Source organism: Pectinophora gossypiella, chromosome 4 (assembly GCF_024362695.1).
Source record: "Pectinophora gossypiella chromosome 4, ilPecGoss1.1, whole genome shotgun sequence".
NCBI lineage: Eukaryota > Metazoa > Arthropoda > Insecta > Lepidoptera > Gelechiidae > Pectinophora > Pectinophora gossypiella.
Genome location: NC_065407.1, coordinates 833748 through 856285, shown reverse-complemented (window position 1 = coordinate 856285; position 22538 = coordinate 833748). Strand labels below are relative to the sequence as shown.

Below are 22538 nucleotides of genomic sequence, written 5' to 3'. Positions count from 1 at the left end.
CACCAATAAAGATTCCACAGGTCAATGAAGCCGCTCTAAATTCAGTTACAAATAGCGAAATAGCTACAGTGTAGTATCAACAAACGCCGACCCTCGAATGTGCTGACACGGTCGCATCCCTGTTAATTATTCACGAGGTTTATATGAAGGTGTCAGTTAATGATAACGTTAACTAGAATTCGTAGGGAGCAGCTGTACGGGCGTCCCGAGTTATGTCCCGCGCGAGACAGGAGGCCGATTAAAAATGCAGCACTTCAAAACGAGGTGGAATCGGCATCGTCGTCGCTCGCGCACCGCCGCGCGCGCCCGTCAGTCTGCGCCCGCCCTCCGCTCGTGTGGGCGCGTCACCACGCGACCTCGCGACCACTCCGCGCTGACCACAGCCCCTACTGGTGCCGCCAGTGTCGCCCGACGGATCATGTCACAATTTAATCAATCACAACAACAACTATAGGTACAGTATGGCTAACTTTAATCACGAAACAAACTTTAATTCCAAAACTGTATTTTGGTCACAAGTTAATTAACAGCCTACATTCACAGCTTGTTAATCAAAATTAAATATGCACCGCTAAAGTCTGTGTCACTACAACAGAGCAACTGTTCTGTTTTTCAAACTTTTCCCTCTTCTACAATTAGGTCGTCACTCAAAATAAAAGCTTTCAATTTATTTTAAACTCCGACGTCAGATCGATTGCAGCACTGACATTCAAAATTTATTCGTAAACAGAAAATGCGGCTAGCGATAGACAGGCAGAGTAAACGTCTGTATTTTATTTACGTATAGAACAACGATGCCGGTTCCCGAGTCGCGGTGCTATTTTCGCACTATATCGTTTATTATGAGGGCCGGCGCAGGGTGCGGCGCGAGCGGTAGCGGGAGCGGGCAGTAGGCGGCGAGAGTCGCGGCCACTCCACCGCCTGATATTATATTCTGGAGCACGCCGCCTCGCGCCTCGCCGCGTCGGCCTCGCGCCTCGCCGCCTCGCCTCGCGCCAGAAATTTCGAGTGGTGCTTCCACCACCTATGAATTTACCTAGTCTCAGTCATAGAGCACGCCCGGTGCAGCCGCCCGCATCGCTAATATCTCTAAACGTTTAAAAGTTACGCCTACATAGTTGCGTGTATTTTATCGCGTTGTTACGTAAGTGTGTACACAAACATTTGAGTGTTACCCGTGCGAAAAATTTAGTAGGAATTCCCATTCCAAGTCTCACCAAGTTCAAGAGCGAGGCGACAAACTTGGCAAGCATTACTGAAATCAGTTGATGTTTTATTCATAAGAACTTTGTACTCCAAGACAGTCCTACCTTCATGTCGTAGTCACAGCATCCTTTGGCGCCTTGCGAATCATTGTATAACATATTTTCTTAGTACGTAAACCTGTTGTTACAAAGAGAACATACTAAATGTGAAAAATAAAATCAATTTCCTTTAGTTTTATATTACTGTTTGTACTGACATTGTTTCATACCTCCGGTTGATTGAGGGGAGGCTTGTGCCCCCAGCAGTGGGACGTATATAGGCTGTTTATATTATGAACTCACACAAATATGGGTTATAGGTAATACTAGAATAATATAAGTATTTAAATAGATCCACCTTACGGCTCAAGTATTCATCTTTTTTATCGCGGCCTATTGTATCGACTTGAAAAGATGCCACGACAAAGCCTTGTGATCGAGTGATACGCCAATACAGTACACTTGCCGTGCAGGATTTTAAACTAAAGAATTTTAAAAATACACATGTATACATACACACACACAAGCCACAATTAGTGTATCGTTCCATCGTAGAAAGGACAATCACTCTGTCGGTTTTTACGACATACCCAGCAAGATAACCAGTGCAATATAAGTATTTTTGTTCGTACCAGTATGGAAGCATAAATATAAAAGCTGAATTATTTAAATAGGAGAGATTATAGAAGGTTCCTGAATATTTAACAGCCACTATTCCGATCACTTTAACGAGAAAAGTGCATAAAAAGAGAATATGAATAGAAAAGACAAATGCTTTCAAGTATTTATTATCGCTGTCGGCTGTCTACGAACATGAATCCAATTGAAAATAGCAACTATGTGGAATTAAATAAACTGTTAATTGAATTGTCTCTGAATTGATTTTAAAACCTTCCTTTCCGAGTCAATGTTTTACAGGCTTTGGTTGAAATCTATATGTAAGTACTTAAGCATAATTTTAACGGCGATTATTATTGATATTGCTAACTGTAATGTAACATTCGTGGCACAGCTATTGATATTCTATTATACTATTCCGGATCCCGGTGGGGACATATCACAAAAATCATTATGTGATCCCTAGTTAGATTAGAACATTACAGGCTGATCACCTGATTGTCCAAAAAGTAAGATGATCCGTACTTCGGAAGGCATGTTAAACCGTTGGTCCCGATTACTACTTACGTACTGATGTAAGTAAGTAGTCGTTACATAAGCCATTTAAAGAAAGAAAGAAACATTTATTACTTCCGGACACCACAGACACAGACAGACAGGTACATTACATTCAAGACAGGACAGAAACCACACGGAAATCAATAAGTACACAGACAAAAAAAATATCCATAAGTACCAAAAAGAAAAACAAACCAAAATCATAAAAACAATAATAATAAAACTAACATTAACATACCAATATTAACATTTCAAGAGCCTTTGGCGGCTCAATAATAACCCTGACACCAGGGTTGATGGGGTTGGTAATTCACCTCACAACCCACACGATAGAAGAAGAAGAAGCGTTTTATGCTTGAAAAGGTAACATGAGTTACTTTAGCATTTATAATATTAGTTTGGATATTTTATTTTTCTTTTCTTTGATAAGTCCATTCTAGTACTGTAAGTAACTGTTTTGTTTATAGTGTAAATAAAGGATTTTTTAATTGAAAAAAAAAAGGTATATTAAACAATATCAGCAAAATGAATGTCCACGAATGGCCAACCCAACCCATAACTCACCACAGTTATTAACTTTAAAATACATTTGTAAAGTATTGAAATTAAAATGGTAATTACGGTAGTAAATCTTCGTTTGGCGAAAAAAGCTCATTATTACCTATCCATGATACTGTATGTTATAATAATATCAACTTTTATGGCTTCTCATGTAACATATATATATACTCTTCTTGTTGTTATACTATTTTTCTGTGTTGTCCTGTGGAACATAAATTTAATAAAAAAGATATATCAACATAACATACATAAACTCACGCACGTAATCCCAAATGGGACGAGCAGAGCAACGAGTAAAAAGTAAGATGATCCGTTGTTCGGAAGGCACGTTAAGCTGTTGGTCTCGGTTACTATTGACTGATGTAAGTAATCGTTACATGAGCTATGTCAGGGGCCTTTGGCGGCTCAGTAATGACTCTGACACCAGGGTTCATGAGGTTGATAATTCACCTCACAGCCCACATGATAGAAGAAGTGCCTAATAGACATAAATATAAAGGTAACTTCACGCAAAGACCCTTTACAAAGTAGCATTTTGTTGGAAGTCACAAAGTTATTAACAATATTCGCCACTGACAACACTGGAAAGCCTCAGTGTTATTCATTAGTCGCTCGCTGCACCGTTCATTAGTGCACTAGACTGCGCTTTATCCGCGTTCTCTTCCCAACTTGTTTTTCATTCAATTAGCCATTCGACTAATTGAAAAAATCAAGCACGTATCAGAATATATAGGAGACAGCAGTTACGTCACACATACCATCACAATTATCTCAAACCGTGAACACTTTATTTAATATTTAAATTCATACAACACATAACGTCCATTACATCTTCTATCGTGTGGATTGTGAGGTGAATTACCAACCTCATCAACCCTGGTGTCAGGGTTATTATTGAGCCGACAATGGCCCCTGCATACATACCTCAGTAAGTAGTAACCGGGACCAACGGCTTAACGTGACTTCCGAAGCACGGATCATCTTACTTTTGGACAATCAGGTGATCAGCCTGTAATGTGCTAACTAAACCAGGGATCACAAAATGATTTTTGTGATATGTCCCCACCGGGATTCGAACCCGAGACGTCTGGATCGTGAGCCCATCGCTCAAGCACTGGACTACGGAGGTATATCGTAACGTGTAACATAACCCACATCATAACACATAATATAACATATAAAGTAGCTACACCTACAGCCTGAGACAGGGGCGAGGTACTCTTTACTACGACCGTTTTTTTAGGATTTTTAGTTTACCACGTTGTTTATTTTTTTCAATATATATAACGAATGAACACGCAACATTGGTAGTAAAATACAGATAGAGACACTACATTGTAGTGAAATAAAAAGCAATAGTTGCACGATGTTTACGAGTTCACAAAATATGCAAGTGGCAGGAGCGGAGGTGGTTATTTGGCCGGGGCCACCTGCCCCGAACGAACGCCTTCCCTGACCTATCGGTTTTACATAAGTCGCACTTTGTTGTTTGCACAGCTAAACCACGAGGCTCCCAGGTACAATATCTTAAGCTCAAGCTACCCGACTATTTTACTTGCGAGCTTCCATTCCATTCCACATTGTGATTTCTACAGACCAGGGCGGTTAAAATGGCCACATCGAAGCAATTCATCTAGGAAAGCAATATCAATAGCTGCTACATTGTTTTAAGTTTACGCGGTTATTATCATAATTAAAACACATAATAACGGGTTCTTACCGCGTTCAAAATAGGGATATGAGACTCCCGATATTTCTACCTACTCCACTCCAATCTCATCAGTCATCCCGTGATCATGACACTTGCAATAGTGTCGAAATATCGGGAGTCTCATATCCCTTTTTTGAACGCGGTAAGAACCCGTTATTATGTGTTTTAAGCAATATTGCTGTTTGACATTTGATTGCATTGCACACTTACTTTTATATGCGCAAATGTCAAATTGCAATACTGCTGATGAATTGCTTCGATGTGGCCATTTTAACCCCCAGATTTCTATTTGCAACCACAAGCACAGATTCGTCAGTTGCCACAAACAATACACTAACACTTATCACACATCATAACAACAGATTATAATTAACGCGACCTGTAATCCCTTGTTGCAGGATCTCAGCTGATTTCAATAATCTGATAACGCTTGTACGTAGTGATGAGCGGAGCTGATACTTCGGGGGCTATTCACGGGTGGGGTTACACGCCGACCGAGGACCGGCCATCTGCCGCTGTGTCCACGGAAGCCCAGGATAAAGCCAGCCCCAGGTGCCTCCCTGCAGCCCTTCACAGAGGATGGCGGAGAACAGCCCTCTACTGTATTCTGGTGCTACTAATGGTGCTCGTGTTCCTGAACATAGCGTTGACTCTATGGGTTATTAGTGTTTTAAAATTAAGTATGGTAAGTTGTATTTTAACCTATGCTTTAGATATATTTGTCACAACACTTTTTTTTCAAGTAGCATTACTTATAAAATGAATCCCTATATACAGACGAGATGTCAAGCCACTTGCCATAAACAGACTCCCGCTATGGCGAGTCTGCGAGAATCGCCATTCGGAGAGTTGCTGTCAACGCTACAATTCTTTCTCAAGGACAAGGTTCTCAGTCTCATACAAAGAAAAAATAAGAAAATTGCGAAAAAAGCAGGAAAATTCCAGTTTGCTTTTTTAAATTTACTTCCATCTGAAAATCCAACAACGCACTTGTGACTCCTCTCGTGTTGCGGGTGTCTATGGGCGACGGTAAATGCTTATCATCAGGCTATCCATCTGCTGGTTAGCACTCTATTTTATAAAAAAAAACTTCAAGAAGTAAAATAAAATTGTTTTGTTACAGTCAGGAATAGGTCCAATCAAGATAGTGCAGGGCGGCATTCAGGTGTCGGGTCACGCGTGGGTGGTAGACCGGCTGGTGGCCTCCAGCATATCCTCGCAGCCCTCGCAGCCGCTCACGCTGCACTCACATCGCAACTTCACTGTGCTGGTCTCCGAGCCGCACACGCCGGATCATGCCAGCTTACTCATTAGTAAGTCACCATTATCTCACTGATTCACGGCGCCCACCTACCTCATCTGAATCCTCAGGTGAGTAGAATAGAATAGAATAGAAATTGTTTATTATAAAAGGACGCCACACACAAAGACAAGACAATAACATCACTTAATTTTTTTACAAAACAATTACAAAAAGCATCAAGCATCAATTACAGCAAGCAGGATGTTCATTACAATGATCATAAGGTGGTGGTGGACGTCCTGAGATAAAAGGGCCTCACTCAGCACAAGTCGCGGCGTGAACCACGACGCTGGTATTATGTGGACCCTGTTGGGTGAGGCACGAACGTCGTGTTTCATAAATATGTGTAGGTGAGTCACCCCCCCTCGCATTTACGGATGTAACACATAACCTGACTATCAAAACAGGACTTCAGCGAACACGAAACTTCCTTTCAAAACAATGAGGGACTTTCCTGTAGGGCTAACATGCACAAAATGATATTAGGCAGCTAAATTACTCAATTGTATACCAATATTTTATGTTTATTTTTATTTTTTTAAAGAACGTCTAGGGCCCTGTGCCGAGGTTTTTCTTGCAGCTTCTTTTCCTCGGCTATACAGGTTGTGAGAAGCTGCAGTAGTTTTAGGCGGATGAGACGTTCGTTATGTAAAATTGACGATTCAAAGTGTAACTATGTTACCTATTGAATAAAGATATTTTTGAATTTGAATTTGAACGTGATAAAATTTTATCACGGTCATTTTATCTGACGATATAATGATGTCGTTTTGTCGATTGGCTAATATGTGAACTCAAATTTTTTATGTCGTTCTGAAAAAAACAAAGTTATCGATTTCGACAAAATTTATTTAATCGATCGATAATTTTATCACATTGTGCCTGTTAGCCCTGCAGGTTACGTTTCCTAAAAGTAATATAGATGGTGCTGTCAAGGTTTAACGTGATATTTACATATTTTCTCATTATTCGGATACATAAATTAGTCAAATATATTGGTAATACAATCTTCTTTTCTATCGTGTGGGTTGTGAGGTGGAGTACCTCATCAACCCTGGTGTCAGGGTTACTATTGAACCGCCGAAGGCCCCTGACATGGCTCATGTAACGACTACTTACTTACATCAGTAAGTAGTAACCGGAACCAACGGCTTAACGTGCCTTCCGAAGCCCGAGTCAGGCTGATCACCTGATTGTACTTTCGGACAATCAGGTGATCAGCCTGTAATGTCCTAACCAAAGTAGGGACCACAAAGTATTTTTTTTTTTATAGTAATACAATGTAATGGTAGAAGCAGATATAAAAATAATTGTTGCTTGATATTTGGATCACATTGTAAGTATAGAATGAAAATTAGAAGATTTTCTGGTACTAGCTAAACATAAATGGGTATTTAACGTTCATAAAATCCATAACAAAACATTTGGCGGCGCAGCGTCTCTCTATAATGCAATCGCTAAGAATAGATCAATTAGCCTACATATCAATCCAGAATGCATCGTTTACGGTTTAGATGGTGAAAATTCTAAGCTAGTGCAGTAACATTCTACCAGTTTCTTCTATGCATTCAGCTACTAAAGTAATATTATCCAGGACACGACGAAGGCAACTATATCCGAAAGAGAAGTAAGAAAAGCAAGCTCCTACTTTTATCTATTGATTCCGTTATTCTTTGCAGGCTCGAACAACAGGTTTCCACTCTTCTCGAGCTTTTGCAGCCTCCTTGCTACCATGAAATGCCCAACCAACAGTCCCTTTTTTAAACCCAGAGCGTGACAGCATAGAGTGCAGCGGGCACGCGTTCCACGTGCAGGACGCGCGCGGCGCGAGCGTGTTCCGCGCGTCGCGAGACGAGGTTCGCGTCGGCGCCGACGTGCTGGCGGCGGACGGCGCCGGCGGCGTTACGGTCCGCGGGGCCGTACAGGCGCCGACCGTCCGCGCGCCGCCTGGAGCTGATCTACTGTTAGTAGCTATATATAACATTATCATACATCTTCTACCGACTAATTTTCATACCATAAGCCTCGTATTACATCTCCACCGCAACGTATAGATAACATAGTAAGTACAGACATATACAAACCTATTAATAGAAGTCATAGGTAATACCTACCTTATCTATACATTTCCATCACGTTGTTTCTTTACAAGTCGCTCATAGTACTGTAGAAATTATTGTCCTAATTTTTTAAATACCTAGCAAGTGTTATAACTAAGTACATAGATGTTCGTAATCTTCTTCTTCTTTGCGAGTCGATGGCGATCGAAGCTAAATTTTTGCTGACCAATATAATACAAGTTTCAGAGTTTGTAGATGTTGATTGTTATATCCCCCTCCATAAAACTTATAGACGGAATAGAATACGAATAGTTTCGCCCGGTACAAGTTTACAATGGCGACTAACTTTTATGAACGCGTATCTATAAAGTTTTATGAAGAAACAGAAAGAATATTTGTAGATGTATCGCTATCAAGCAAGATCAACGGATTCAGCGCGCCAGAAATAAACTGTTTGTTGTTACGAAAATCAATACTAGAGCTTCGTTGGGATTCCGCAGTAAGCCGTCGTGATGCAAAGATAGTAAAGTTTTATGATAATTACTATTAAAAAATTGTAGTAACCCTAATCGGTGAATAGTCCCGTTTTGAGTCTTAAACATAGCTGGCGAGGAGTGAGTGTGATAACTACTTAAGTATACATTTCTTTCATTATGTTGTCACTACGTGACAACAGGTTCACCTCACCACCACCGTATCCCTTTCAGAGTGAACAGAGCTACATATAAACATACCGTGTGGTGAAAAGTGATCATCCCAACACTTCCGGGTCCAAGCCCAAGGCTCAAGGACTGGACCACAGTGGCCAATAACTTTAAACTAATATTTTAAATGGTATTATTTGTTTGTCAATTCCAGATTGGAATCCGCGACTAGAGGTCTGGACCTGAGAGCCCCGCAGTCTATATATTTAGAAAGTAGAGCGGGAAGCATTGACATCACATCGCATAGCAACATAAAGCTTGCTTCTGCGTTTGGTTCCGTAAGTAATACGAGTGGATTTTTTGACCATTTCGTCATTTATTTTCACGCCCCTTTAACCACTTAATAGTTATCCTAGCAGCAGGGTTCATGAGGTCGGACAGAAGAGAAGAACTAGTTAGTAACTACCTGTTTCTGTAAGGGCAGCGCTATACCAGCCGCGAGGCGAACACTTTTTGACAAAACTGAAAAAGTAACTTTGTTACGATTAACGTACAGTGCAATAGTGTCATAGAACGCCAAATTGCTCGAGTCGGCTCGAGGCGCCGCTGATAATAATATTTGGGAGGGAGAAGTTTGCACTTTATGAGAATGATAGTAATGTTAATTTTTCAGTGTTCTTAGAAATTTTTCGCCTCGATTATCTCTAATAAAGGTAAGTTAGATTGCTATGACGACGGATTGAGTTAATGCGCGAGAAATGATTTCCAGCCACGTAGTGAATACCATCTGAGGCAAATCTACAATTCATTCTGTGAAAAAAGAAACACTAACCTTTTTTTTTCCTTTCAGATTAAAATCGATGCCTCGAATATGATAATCAGCAACTTAAAAGAAGCAAATGTGACAAGTACGCCGCAACCAAATGTGAAATACAGAAAAGTGTATCAACTATGTGCATGCGGCTCTGGCAAGCTGTTCCTCGCCGCGCCGGACGTGCTCTGCGAAGCACGGGAGGACGACACCGACCTGTGTCGATGATGCACAAACATAGAATAATTAGCCAAATATTTGTCGCCTAGTCTGAATTTTATAGATTAGTATCGGAGATCCACACACCGAAAAGCAACGTAATTAGATATAAAAGATAGAACATTAAAGACTGTACTGAGAGATAGTGTGCCAATATTTTTTAAAGAACATTTTGTTGACTAACGAAAGTCGTTTCCATCAAGTTCGTCAAGCCGCATTCCTGGCTGTACGGTCACGAGCATTAATTATGTATACACTTTAGTACCATGTCACATTAACTTTTTTGACAATTTGAACTGTAAGTCTCACTAAATGTCAAATATGTTAGCGCAACAGAGTCCTAAAGTGGGTACATTATATTGCTCATGACTGTACGTGAAGCAAGCATTCAAGTCGTATTACCGGAAACCCCTTTCGTTAGTATAAATAGAATCAGTATTAACGACGCATTTGTGATCTTAGATAAATAAAAAGATAATTAATAGTAAAGAAATAGAAAAAAATGAAGTTAAAATGCAACTGCCTTTTACGAATTTGCACCTTGCACATTGATATAATTTAACTAGTACAAAAACGTGATTAAATAGCAATAAATGTAAGAGTGTTAAATTTTTAATTATTATAACATAATATAGAATTTACTTTGATAAAATTATCACCAAAACTGAAAAACTGTGTTTTACTTATTGGTTAAATAGGTACTATAAGTAACAAATTTTCCTATGATATTTTAAACGTAAGCATGTTCATTCATGAGCAATATCATGTACCAACTTTAGAACCATGTCGCACTATCATATTTGACATTAATGAGACTTACGGTTGAATATCTCAAAAAAGTTAATTTGAAATGGTTTGAAAGTGTATACATATAAGAACTCGTGACCGTTCATCACCCCTCAAGAACATTTTTTAGGGTTTTATTTTATGTAAGTACTTAACTGGTTATTATAAGCAAACTATTATCTACAAAAGAAAAAATCCTTCTTGAACCCATACTTTTCAAAGGAGTTCACATTATTTTTTATCCTTTAAAACAATTATTTTAACAACTATTTAATTAAAGAATAATATAACGAAGCTGCTGGCCGGTTCTAATTTTAAAAACCAAGCAGAGAATCAATGGCGGACGTTGCGGTCACAGACGCGGCCATGTGCGGTCTTTGCGGGCTACTCATTACAACTATGTCGACTAATTGTCGGATTTTTACCTGACTGTACTGCTAATAAAGGTAAACAAGCAATACTATTCTGCTTCCAATATTTGCTTGGTCGAGCTGCCTCACCAACCATCGTGTCAGAGTTATTATTAAGCCGCCAAAGGCCTCTCATTCAATCATGTACATAACGACTGTTTACTTAAGTAAACGGCGAGAAGCAGCTATCGCCATATTTTATGGTTCCACTAGGTGAAGAGTAGGTACTGTAACCGCATGTATGAAGATTTTGAAGAAAGTGGTACGCCAGGATCGTAGTATTTGGATTCCGTAGTCTTTGCCTACTCCAATGGGTATTTTTTTAAATAATATAGGCTCGCGTTTGAGCACAATCTCACCCGATGCCAAGTGACGATGTGGTGTAGGCTGGATCACGCTTACCTATCAAATGCCTACTCACTCTAGCCTTAAAACTCCCAGAAACATGTATGTATGGGTAGTTAACATAGTACACGATCAGCTACTTGTCTTGCCGGACATGTAAAATCCGACAGTGTGTCCTTTCTAACATTGTGGACTATTGTTATGGGCGATAGGCTGATCCCTTATAACATAAGGGTCATCATATCCATTTTAATACTTCGTTTCAACAGTGGCAAGTTGTCTTTGATTACTTGTGGCTCTGCCCACCCCATTAGGGATTACGGGCGTGAGTTTATATAAGTATGCTCCATAACGCCTTCGGTTGATCAAAGGGAGGCCTGTGCCCAGCAGTGGAACGTATATGGGCTGTTTATATATGTATGTGTGAAGGAGTAGTTAATCAATGGTATGGCTCCACCAGCCCGCGGTCCCAACCCCTCATTACAACATGTCGTATAATTACAAGCAGCTATTGTTGTGTTTACACGACTGCACTGCTAATGAGGGAATGAGGACGCAGGCCTTTTCTATCAGATAACACACGTCTTGGCGGGTATTTAATTGAGTCCGCATAACCCAGGGGCTGTGCTTTAAAAAAAAGTGGCTGCGAATTGCTGTCTAATAATTTGTAGCTCTACTCACCTTGGGATCACGGGTGTGACCGCAAGAGCATAACATATGAGTGTTTTATTGATTAACACAGACCATTATAGATGGCGATAAAGCTCACCACCTATCACGTTGGTTTAACAGAAAGCTCGGTGAGATGTGGGTACTTAGTTCATCTTGCGATGGATGTACCTATTTACTCTGACTTCCCCAATTGGGATATAGTCGTAAGCTAGAGTGTATGTATGTATCATATTGAATATACGTTGTAACAATAACAACAAGCAATGGAAAAGATTCGAGCGATTTTATTTATTTTCTCTCCCTCCTCCGCGCGACATAAAAAGTGCCGTGAATTGTTTACATTTATTCCGTCACAACTGTAGTAACGACTCCGTAAACAAACGTGATCGAGTGACAAATATTGAACCACACAATTATTCAGTTATTTATTGCAGTAAACTTATAAATCTTAAAAAAATATATATGTACTTATCACGAAAATCGAATCATTTTTAATATAACCGACGACTACTTGGGAACGTGATACAAGCAGCTGATAGAAAGGATATATACATATGTACTTATTTGTAATGTTCTTTCCATATCTCGGGACTATGGAGTCCCGGACTTTTTAATCTAAAGCTGATGGTACACCAACCGGCGATTATCCCTGTATGCACTATCGGAGTGCACCCAAAGACAATGACCGGTTCGTGTAGGTCTATTGCAGATTATGGAAACAAAGGACACTGGGCTATTGGGTTAGAGGTTAATGGACCGGGATACATTATTATTTTTATAATAAATAATACATGGTGTTAGTGATATCGAAACGAATATTGAGGGGGATGGTTCAGATCATGATTCTAAGTTAATATCAAGTGGAATATTCCGTTGAATATTCAACAAAGGTGCATATATATGGACATTAAATATTTAATTTCGAATTAATTTAAAAGTAAATCGTAAGTAACTATATTTTCTACACACCACTCCACTTACCTAACCTGATTAATGATTAAAACCACAAAATTATACTTATTTTGAAGCTAGCAAACTAATACCACTACCCAGTGTCAAAAATATGTAGTTTTTTTATTAAAATTGTAGTTTAAAAATGTAACGTATAACTTAAATGTAATAGATAAGTACTTATGTTTTGAACGGTTAAAAAAGATAACATTATATCGGTACTTATTTTGTTTAGAGCAAGTAGAACTTTCTTTACGAGACCCCGGACGCCGTTCATCGCATCCGGGACAGCGGTGCAGCCATTTGATCAGATCAACCTCTCTTACGGGACAAATCCTATGTAAACTATCCTTGACAAAATCTATTCGTAGTCCCGGAAAAGTTTTGTAGACAATAGAGAATAAAATAAGAGACAAAAATCGTATTCGTCTCTCATGTACAGTCATGAGCAATATAACTGTTGGTTTTCCTTAAATAAAATAAATAAATATCATGTACCCACTTTAGAACCCTGTCGCACTATCATATTTGACATTTAATGAGACTTATAGTTTAATTTGTCAAAAAAGTTAATGTGACATGGTTTCAGATACATATTAGTACTCGTGACCGTAGGTTGTTGTAAGTGTAGTTAATATTGAGCCGCCAAAGGCCCTTAACATGGCTCATAACAACAACCACTTAAGTAACTGGTAGCCGGGACCGACTGCTTAACATGCCTTCCGAAGCGTGGGTCATTCGGACAATCTGGTGATCAGCCTACAATATCCTAACCAATCCATAGAATAAGGAATAATACTACGTATAGAACGGCAACTCTCCGCTGCTAAACCCCCGCCCCCACCAGCGGCTAAGTCTACCTCACCCCGTCTCGATCTTACTTTAGTCTTCAATCGTATGGACGTCACAGGTGCGCGTCTATCGTACACAAACGTCAATGTCTAGTGTCTATGTAAAATGAGGTTTTTGTATGAAGTGTCCGGGGTGTGAAACTTAGAACCACAAAGTGATTTTTGACATGACCTGTAGATTTGCCACATATGGCCGAACCACGACTCACAGCCAAATAAAACTACTTCATGTATTAGACATTTTATTTCCTCTTCGTTATCTGCCATCAGTCGCTAGACTATTATCAGATCTAGGGAGTTAAAATGACCACATCGAAGTAATTCATCTAAGAGACCCCCCACACTAGCGTCTTTCGAGCGTCGTCGTCGTGCCAGCGTCCGCGGAACGTCCACGCGACGTCGACGCCGCGGCGACGCGACGCCAGCGCTGGCCGGCTGCCGAACGCCGAGCGTGCGCGGCGCTGGCGTCGCGTAGCCGCGGCGTCAGTTCAACGTTTTTTGCGAACAAGTACAATGCACAACGCAATCTACTAAACAATTTTTTTTTCGTGATTTAAAGATTGCGTTTTTACTTACCTCAATGTAATAATAAGCCTCTCTTCAGGTGACGCAGAAATCCTCAAATGGGTATCTTGATATTTTATATCGTTCTGTATCAATTGTAATAGTTCGTCAAATATTCGTTTTGGCATCCGTAAATAATCATAAAAGTGTTTTTTATTATTTTTTATATGTTGACAATACAATACGAAATAATCGCTTTCCTGAACTCTAGCACTACACAGAGGATGTTCCCAATGTTGACGACGATGTTTCCTTTTTCGTTTGCGTAATTTTTGGATCAGTAATATCAACAGCAGTGTTTCTTCGTCGGAATCCATTTTCACACTGATTGTACGCGACAGGAGCCGCGGTTACGCGACGCTAGCGCAGCGCACGCTGGGCGTTCGGCCGCCGGCCAGCGCTGGCGTCGCGTCGCCGCGGCGTCGACGTCGCGTGGACGTTCCGCGGACGCTGGCACGACGACGACGCTCGAAAGACGCTAGTGTGGGGGGTCTCTAAGAAAGCAATATTTCTATTTGACATTTGATTGCATTGTGCACTTACTTTTATATGCGCAAATGTCAAATTGCTGTTCTGATATTTTCACTGTTTTAGAACAACACATCCAGGGCTGCATCTTCTATTAGTCCAAGTTTTTCAATGCACCAAGAGGATAGGAGGGAATTAACCAAATCATTAGGATGGTGGATGTATTAGACTTTAAGCCATTTATTTGGGTTTTATGCTGTAAAGTTTGCAATAAACGATAAAATAAATAAATAAATAAACACGGAGCAGACTGGTCCAAGACATGAAATGTCCAGAGTTCGCCGACTTGTCCACATTATGTAAATGAGGCGACAGGTGCTCGTTATGTGGCCCCCGCACCACTCCATATAAAAAACTTCCAACAACGTACCAACCAAACGACCCCCACTCACTATTTCTAAATGATATCTACCGCTGTTTTGTTTACCTACGTAAAAAATTAACTTTATTTTTGATAATTTCGAAATCATCCGCGACGTATTCACAGGGTCCGCTAACCTAACTAAACTTGCTTGCTTGAAGATTGACAGGCCCGGTTCATTAATTCACGAAGTATTTACTTTATAAATTTTAAAATAGCTAACATTAAGGGGCAATCTCACTACGATAAATTAAAATAATAATTAATTATATTATATTTTTTATACCTGTATCTTACCCATTACTAGCTATCTGTTGTTAGTTTTAAGTACTTACCTAAGTATTTATACGTATGCTCTTTGTCATGTGATGTGATGTTATTGTAAATGTGTCTAAAATCCATGGCTGTGGTGTCCTAAAATATAAATCTTTCTTTCTTTCTTTCAAATTGATTACTGTGACATTTTGTGGTGGTGCAACCGTGGTGGCGCCACCATAGTGTTCTAGTGGGTTGGGGCTCTTAAATTATAAGGGTACTTAAATCCTTAAACGAGCATTTCATGTACTGTGGCGTAGGAACGGCACTAACGATTTGGATCAAAAATGATATATTCAGAAGAAGGCTTTGCTTTTCTAGTTGATCTGTATTATCTACAGAGTTCATCTGTATTGTCTTAAGTAGGTAAGTACCTCAAAAAAAAGAGATTTTACACAAAAAAACATATACCTAAAACATGGGTGGCTAGGTCGGATAGGCACTGAATACTGAATTTATTTGCTTTGTTTTTTTATATAAATCTAGTTACTGTATACTGTAGTTACTGTATATATGGGACGAAGCGCTTTTATCTACAGCTAATCGTTTACAAACTATATGATTAAGTATCTAATTGTTATATAACTGCATACTATTAAAAAATACTGTCTTCATTTCTTGCTTACCATTTATACATTTCTACGGCACGTTCACTAAACATTCGAGAGAACCGTTGAAAATTATAAATATCAGTTTGTGATAAATTACAACATTTTGGTACACGCGTGTGACAAATAAGGCTGTTAAGCCCACCTGCCCCATGCATCCACGGTATTTACGTACTACGTACAATGTACGCCGTACTATCGCTGCAACGTGAACGTACAAACTTTAAGTTTCATCATAAATTGAATTCCTCTAACTTAAAAGAGTCGTTAATTTATAAACTAACGTATGAAATATATTCATGACGGTTATTATTAAATTACAAAAGCTTCGCATGCATGATAGTCTACTTATAGCTACTCGTACGTAGGTAACTAACTATTTAAACTAAACAATATAGAAACAAACATACATATACAGGGTGTTAGTGACATCGTAACGAAAACTTTGAGGGATGATTCAGGCCATGATTCTGAGTTGATATCAAGTGGAATTTTCCGCTTATTATAAACTCAGAATGATGGCCTGATTCATCCCTCAAACTTTTCTTTAAGATGTTACTAACTGTACATATGCCTGTATATATGCCTATTTCCCACCTGATATGCTTCTCTTGCGTCCTCCACATTCTACAATCGTTTCATACACGCGCGCCGGTTCAAAGTGGTTCGTACTAAACCGTTTTTAAGGACATCCCATACACAAAAAACACATTGTTTTAAGTTTACGCGGTTATTATCATAATTAAAGCACATAAACAAGCGGCAGAGAAAGAGGGGTGACAGATATGTCTGCCCGTAGAAAATTATGGATCTACCTACTCCACTCCAATCTCATCAGTCATCCCGTGATCATGGCACTTGCAACAGTGTCGAAATATCGGGAGTCTCATATCCCCATTTAAACGCGGTAAGAACCCGTTATTATGTGCTTTAATTACAAAACACACATATTGAAACATACTTACAATTGATTAAATTACATTCCTTTTCTCTGATAATGTAAATGAAGTCCATAAAACACCTGCGGCTGCGTGAATTTGTAACATTTTCCGCGAAGTATGAAACGTAATGAGGATGTCAAAATGTATTTTTTTATTTTTTATTCTTGACACTTCTGTCCCACCCCACCTGTGGCTGGCTGTGTGTCGCTTTATCATAATCAGGGCCCGCGATAACCTGGCCGCCCCCGCGCCCCGCTACCACTCCCCGCCATCAGAATGAGATAACGATACACGGATTATATCCTCATCATATCCTTCATGAAGGTCTTCTTCGCACGTTTCCTGATAATTTGCATTTTTTTATGATGAATCACAGTCACGCTTGTATGATTCCATCACATAAAATAATGTATGTATTCATAATACATAGCAGAGATGCGGTTTGTATTCGGCACCAAAACCGGTAATTATCCGGACCGGAAAAAGTATTTACCGGTATTAAGGTTCGTTATAAAAAACGTAGTATTATTCAGGGAATCATTACAATCTTGGAATCTTCAATGTTTCAGTAAAACTACGTACTGTTTGAGGATTTACTATAGACGTAGCGCGAAACCGAATAGTTTGGCCGAACATTCGGCTCGGTAATAGCTTGAGCGAATAATATTCGGTAGTGAATAATAATTTATACAATCAATAATTTATTACCGTTTTTCGTTTACCTGAAGCACCTAACTAATCACAGATACTTACTTAGCAGCTATTTTAACAAGACTACGTAGATAGAGACGCTCTGCACTGCTCTAATTCACAAAAAAAGCAAACTTTTTAAACAAGTGAATTACGATACGAAAAAATCGTTAACATCGTGTCAATCAAAACATACTTCCCCGAACGCCCAAAAACGTCTATCAGTCTTACTTAGGGAAGTTACTTGGCAAATTTTGTTTGGGTAAATGTTGCCGGCCGGCCCAGGTGACACGCCCGCCGGTGATAAACTTTAAAGGTACTTACTGCTTTATTTTCATTCGATTTATCCTATTTATTTTTCTTATATCATTCCATGTCACCGGCTTGCTTCTCAAACCCCGGTACCGGTCTTTCATCCATGAGTTATTAATATATCTTATCTACTTAAGTGAGAGAGTCTTAGAAGAAATGGAGGAAGGCCTTTTCCCACGACATAAGACACTTTAGACTAGATAAGATAAGACTTAAGTGGAGTTTTCACTAAATCAGTTGTCTCTATAATTATATATGGCGATATTCACCACCCGTCACGTTGGTCTAACAGAAAGCTCGGTGAGATGTGAGTACTTAATTCATCTTGCAATGGATGTAGGTACTTCAGACACCAATTATACTCGCTCCTTGTTCGAGAGGTTTTTTAACAGTGTAGTCTACGTCTTATGCTCCAGCATCGTCACAATTTTCAAAGCTCATATCCAAAGCTAAATAAAAAAAAAAAGTTAGTTTCCCGCTTCCGAGCGCACCTGTCAACTAATGTCATTACGGTTTTTGTGCACCGGCGCGTCACTTCGCCTCCGTAAATAAACAGTATTTTAAACTAATTGAAAACTAATATTTAACGCAAAAACATGATTGATGTAGTGCGACAAATCTGTTACTTACATAATCAAGTGCTTTTTTCTTTAAATAAGCTAGAAACAGTACCAAAGAAAAAATGTGGAAGACGACGAGCGTAAGTTCTTTTTGATAAAACAAAATGTGGATTAAACTGGTAAGTCTTAACATTATCCATCTACTAAAACAAGAGAAGATTACAATTATGATCAATTCAATTTGATTCCTTTTATTGTCGAAAACAAATTACTTTTTTTGAGGTTATAATTTTATAATCCTAACATTCGAAGAAGTAACTTAAGTCGGCACTTATTACTAATAAAAGTAACTAGTTTTATTAACAGAAATAATAATAATATTAAAATTGTATCGTGTTCGTGTTATAACAGTGATTTAAATGTTATACTTTGTTCCGATGTTGTTGTCGTTTAAATTCGCCTTATATAAGGCAGGCAAAGATCTGAGGACTATACAGTCTTGACTTTAGTAATTTAATATTCGAAAATCACGATCAAAATAGGCCTAAGCCTTGTCTTCAGTCCCTGATTGCCGCGTTTTTATTTTCATCTGTCACAAAAAAAAAAAGATTTTTATTTTTGTTTCTTTTCGTAATTCGTGTTCTTGACTTATGTGGTGGTTGATAACTTACTATCAGCGAATGAAAAGAGCAGTTTTGTAATAAAACGAAGAGACCCAGTGAAATATAACCACAGAATGGCATAGAAAAGTAAATAATAAACATAGAAATAATTTGACAAGTTCAGATAATTAGATGACAGAAGCACTTCATGTTTACCCTGTTCATCAAGAAGTACCTATGAGACAGTAGTACTCGATATTACAGAGGTCATCTACACCATTGGTAGACAAGATACATAACTTATTCAAGATAACACTTAAAACATTTAGAGGATTATAATTGGTTCAATACAAGATAACCATACTTAAAAATGATATTATACTATATTATAACAGTACATAATCCCATCCCACAGTCTCTGTTAAGTGGTGATAATAATGTTATCTTCTCCGAATGATACTTACAATATAAGATGATGATAACATACCCTAACAATAAAAACAGAAAGAGTGTTAAGAGGATACAGGCAAGAGATAGCCTTATTATAGTAAGCAATTTCTTCCAAATTACTCTAATCTTATTATATTTCAAGCTTCCAACGTATGGGTGATGATTATTGGTACCAACCTAACCAACAAGAGAACACCACTTGGAGAGTCACCTAGTTAAGCACTAGTAGTGAACTGTCTGACTAGAGGATAGACAGACTATTTGTTTCCTTTTAGAGCTATCACAATAGAGGATAGACAATGGACTTGATGTATCAACCCTATTAACTTAAAAATCAACCACTAAGACTGTTGCAAAGCGCAAATATACCTATGTCTTATTTTAATACCTAGAGCCATCGTTTAGCGGATGGACAGTGGACTTGATGGTACCAACTCAATGTACATAAGAGCTATCACTAAAAAGTTCGCCATTGCTAAGCGCTAATATACCTTTTTTACATTTCCATACCTAGAGCTATCACTTAGAGGATAGACAATGGACTTGAAGGCACAATGCACATAAGAGCTACCATTAGGAAGGTCGCCATTGATAAGCGCTAATATACCTATTTGTCATTTCCATACCTAGAGCTATCACTTAGAGGATAGACAATGGACTTGAAGGCACAATGCACATAAGAGCTACCGTTAGGAAGGTCGCCATTGATAAGCGCTAATATACCTATTTGTCATTTCCATACCTAGAGCTATCACTTAGAGGATAGACAATGGACTTGAAGGTATCAATGCAATGAACATAAGAGCTACCACTAGGAAGGTCGCCATTGACAAGCGCTAACATACCTATTTCTCATTTCCATACTTAGAGCTATCACTTAGAGGATAGACAATGGACTTGATGGTATCAACCTAATTAACAAAAGATTTACCACCAGGAAGGTCGCCATTGCCAAGCGCTTATATACCTATTTATCATTTCCATACCTAGAGCTATCACTTAGAGGATAGACAATGGACTTGAAGACACAATGAATGTAAAAGATACCACTAAGAAAGTCGCCATTGACAAGCGCTAACATACCTATTTCTCATTTCCATACTTAGAGCTATCACTTAGAGGATAGACAATGGACTTGATGGTATGAACCCTATTAACATAAGAGCTACCGCGATTAGGGTCGGCATTGGCAAGCGCTATATACCTATTTCTCATTTCCATACCTAGAGCTATCACTTAGAAGATAGACAATGGACTTTATGGTATCTACTCAAATAACATAAAGCTACCACTACAAGTATCGCCTTTTGCTAAACGCTAGTAGATAGCTAGAACATAGACCAACTATTTTTTATACTTTTATTTTCATGTTTGATTTGTCACTTGTGGAATTGAAGATAAACGATTTAATTGTCGGGGCTTACCTACCCATGTTGAAACTCAAGATTAGACTAATGCTGAGAAACAATAGACTATTATGTCAAATTGTTCATTATAAAATAATGAGAGTACAAATTCTGAAGAAATAACCGACAGTTCAAAACCTAAAAGCCTCTGTTCTATTAATCAACCTCAACTGTGCTAGAAATCAAAGTATTAATAGCCGAGATTACTTCCAAAAGAGATAACTGTACACAGGACATGGTTAGAGAACCATTAACTGCTATTCAATTCTTTCAACCAACATCATAAAATTCAAATAGCACATAAATAATAATGAATAACATTGCCCGAAGAGTGAGTAAACGAGATAGCAGCAGGATCTGTGGAACAGAGACAACAGTATCAGCAGGCAGCCCCACAGCCAACAGCATGAACAGAAAGCCCACAAGGAACAGTATCAGCAGGCCGCCCACAGCCAGCAATAAAAGCAGTAATGCAACCAGACATGATCAGAAGTGCCATAACCAGCAGCCCTACAGCCAGCAGTAGTAGCAGAGCTACAATCAGATGTATTAGCAGTCTCACAGCCATTAGTATCAACAGTGCCCCAGGCAGCAAGGCCGTTTAAGAATAGTACCTCATGAGGAGGAAGAATTCCCTACAAAGTTACAATGGGAAAATTTGCACAAGCAAATATATTTTTCATGATATTTACTTTTCAAAATTCTGGTAAAATTAATCCCAAATGTCTATCACTAAAAGTTTTAGCATTATCATTAAGACATGGGATTCAAATCCTGTCTTTGTTAATCAGGAATAACAATACTAATCTCAGTATAAATTGAGGTACCTACCTGATAATATTATAACTTCAATGAAAATTTCCTTCAAGTATTACATTCATAAACTGCCTATATACGTCCCACTGCTGGGCGCAGGCCTCCCCTCAATTAACCGGAGGGGGTATGGAGCATACTCCACCACGCTGCTCCACTGCGGGTTGGTGTGTATTTACAATTTATATAAAAATTACAACATTAATGTTACATAACATAAACAGCAATATACGGGATGTGTCCCTCCACTCAATCAATCGGAACCAAACTGCAGTGGAGAAGTAACAATAATATTTTTATGATAAATATATGTTTATCTTATTTTTCGGTTAGTGTTGTAAGGTCAATCAGGCAGGTCCCTTCACTAAGTAACCTGACATATTAAATCTTCAGGTTGGGTATGAGAAGTGAATCCCAGTGCAAACAACGGGATCATGTTAGGTTAGATTAAAGAAAAAGGATGATTTTTACAAACAATGATAATATACCTACACGACCGATAATTAATAAATTAATGTTATCCTTATATGTAACTGCATACCTAAGGGTAAAATATGTTTTATCCATTTATTTATTTTTTCCAGTAAATAATAGGACGTTACTATTACTGTCCTAAAAACAAATTTAATAATTATTACACTAAA

At 38.6% G+C, this 22538-nt stretch overlaps 1 protein-coding gene across 1 annotated transcript; it reads left to right on the top strand.

The window, feature by feature from the left end:
• Positions 1–298: 298 nt before the first annotated feature.
• Positions 299–10393, top strand: LOC126366128 (delta-sarcoglycan-like). Its single transcript, XM_050009073.1, has 6 exons — positions 299–454; positions 5091–5377; positions 5816–6005; positions 7766–7958; positions 8914–9037; positions 9550–10393. The coding sequence occupies exons 2-6, from the start codon at positions 5135–5137 to the stop codon at positions 9736–9738; spliced, it is 939 nt and encodes a 312-aa protein (XP_049865030.1). The 5' UTR covers positions 299–454; positions 5091–5134; the 3' UTR covers positions 9739–10393.
• Positions 10394–22538: the final 12145 nt, after the last annotated feature.

Excerpts from the sequence above, each read along its gene's own strand:
- LOC126366128 (XM_050009073.1), top strand. The coding sequence starts at position 5,135 with ATGAGCGGAGCTGATACTTCGGGGGCTATTCACGGGTGGGGTTACACG. Across the intron at positions 5,378-5,815 it reads GTGTTTTAAAATTAAGTATG|TCAGGAATAGGTCCAATCAA; the intron begins GTAAGTTGTATT and ends GTTTTGTTACAG. Across the intron at positions 7,959-8,913 it reads CCGCCTGGAGCTGATCTACT|ATTGGAATCCGCGACTAGAG; the intron begins GTTAGTAGCTAT and ends TGTCAATTCCAG.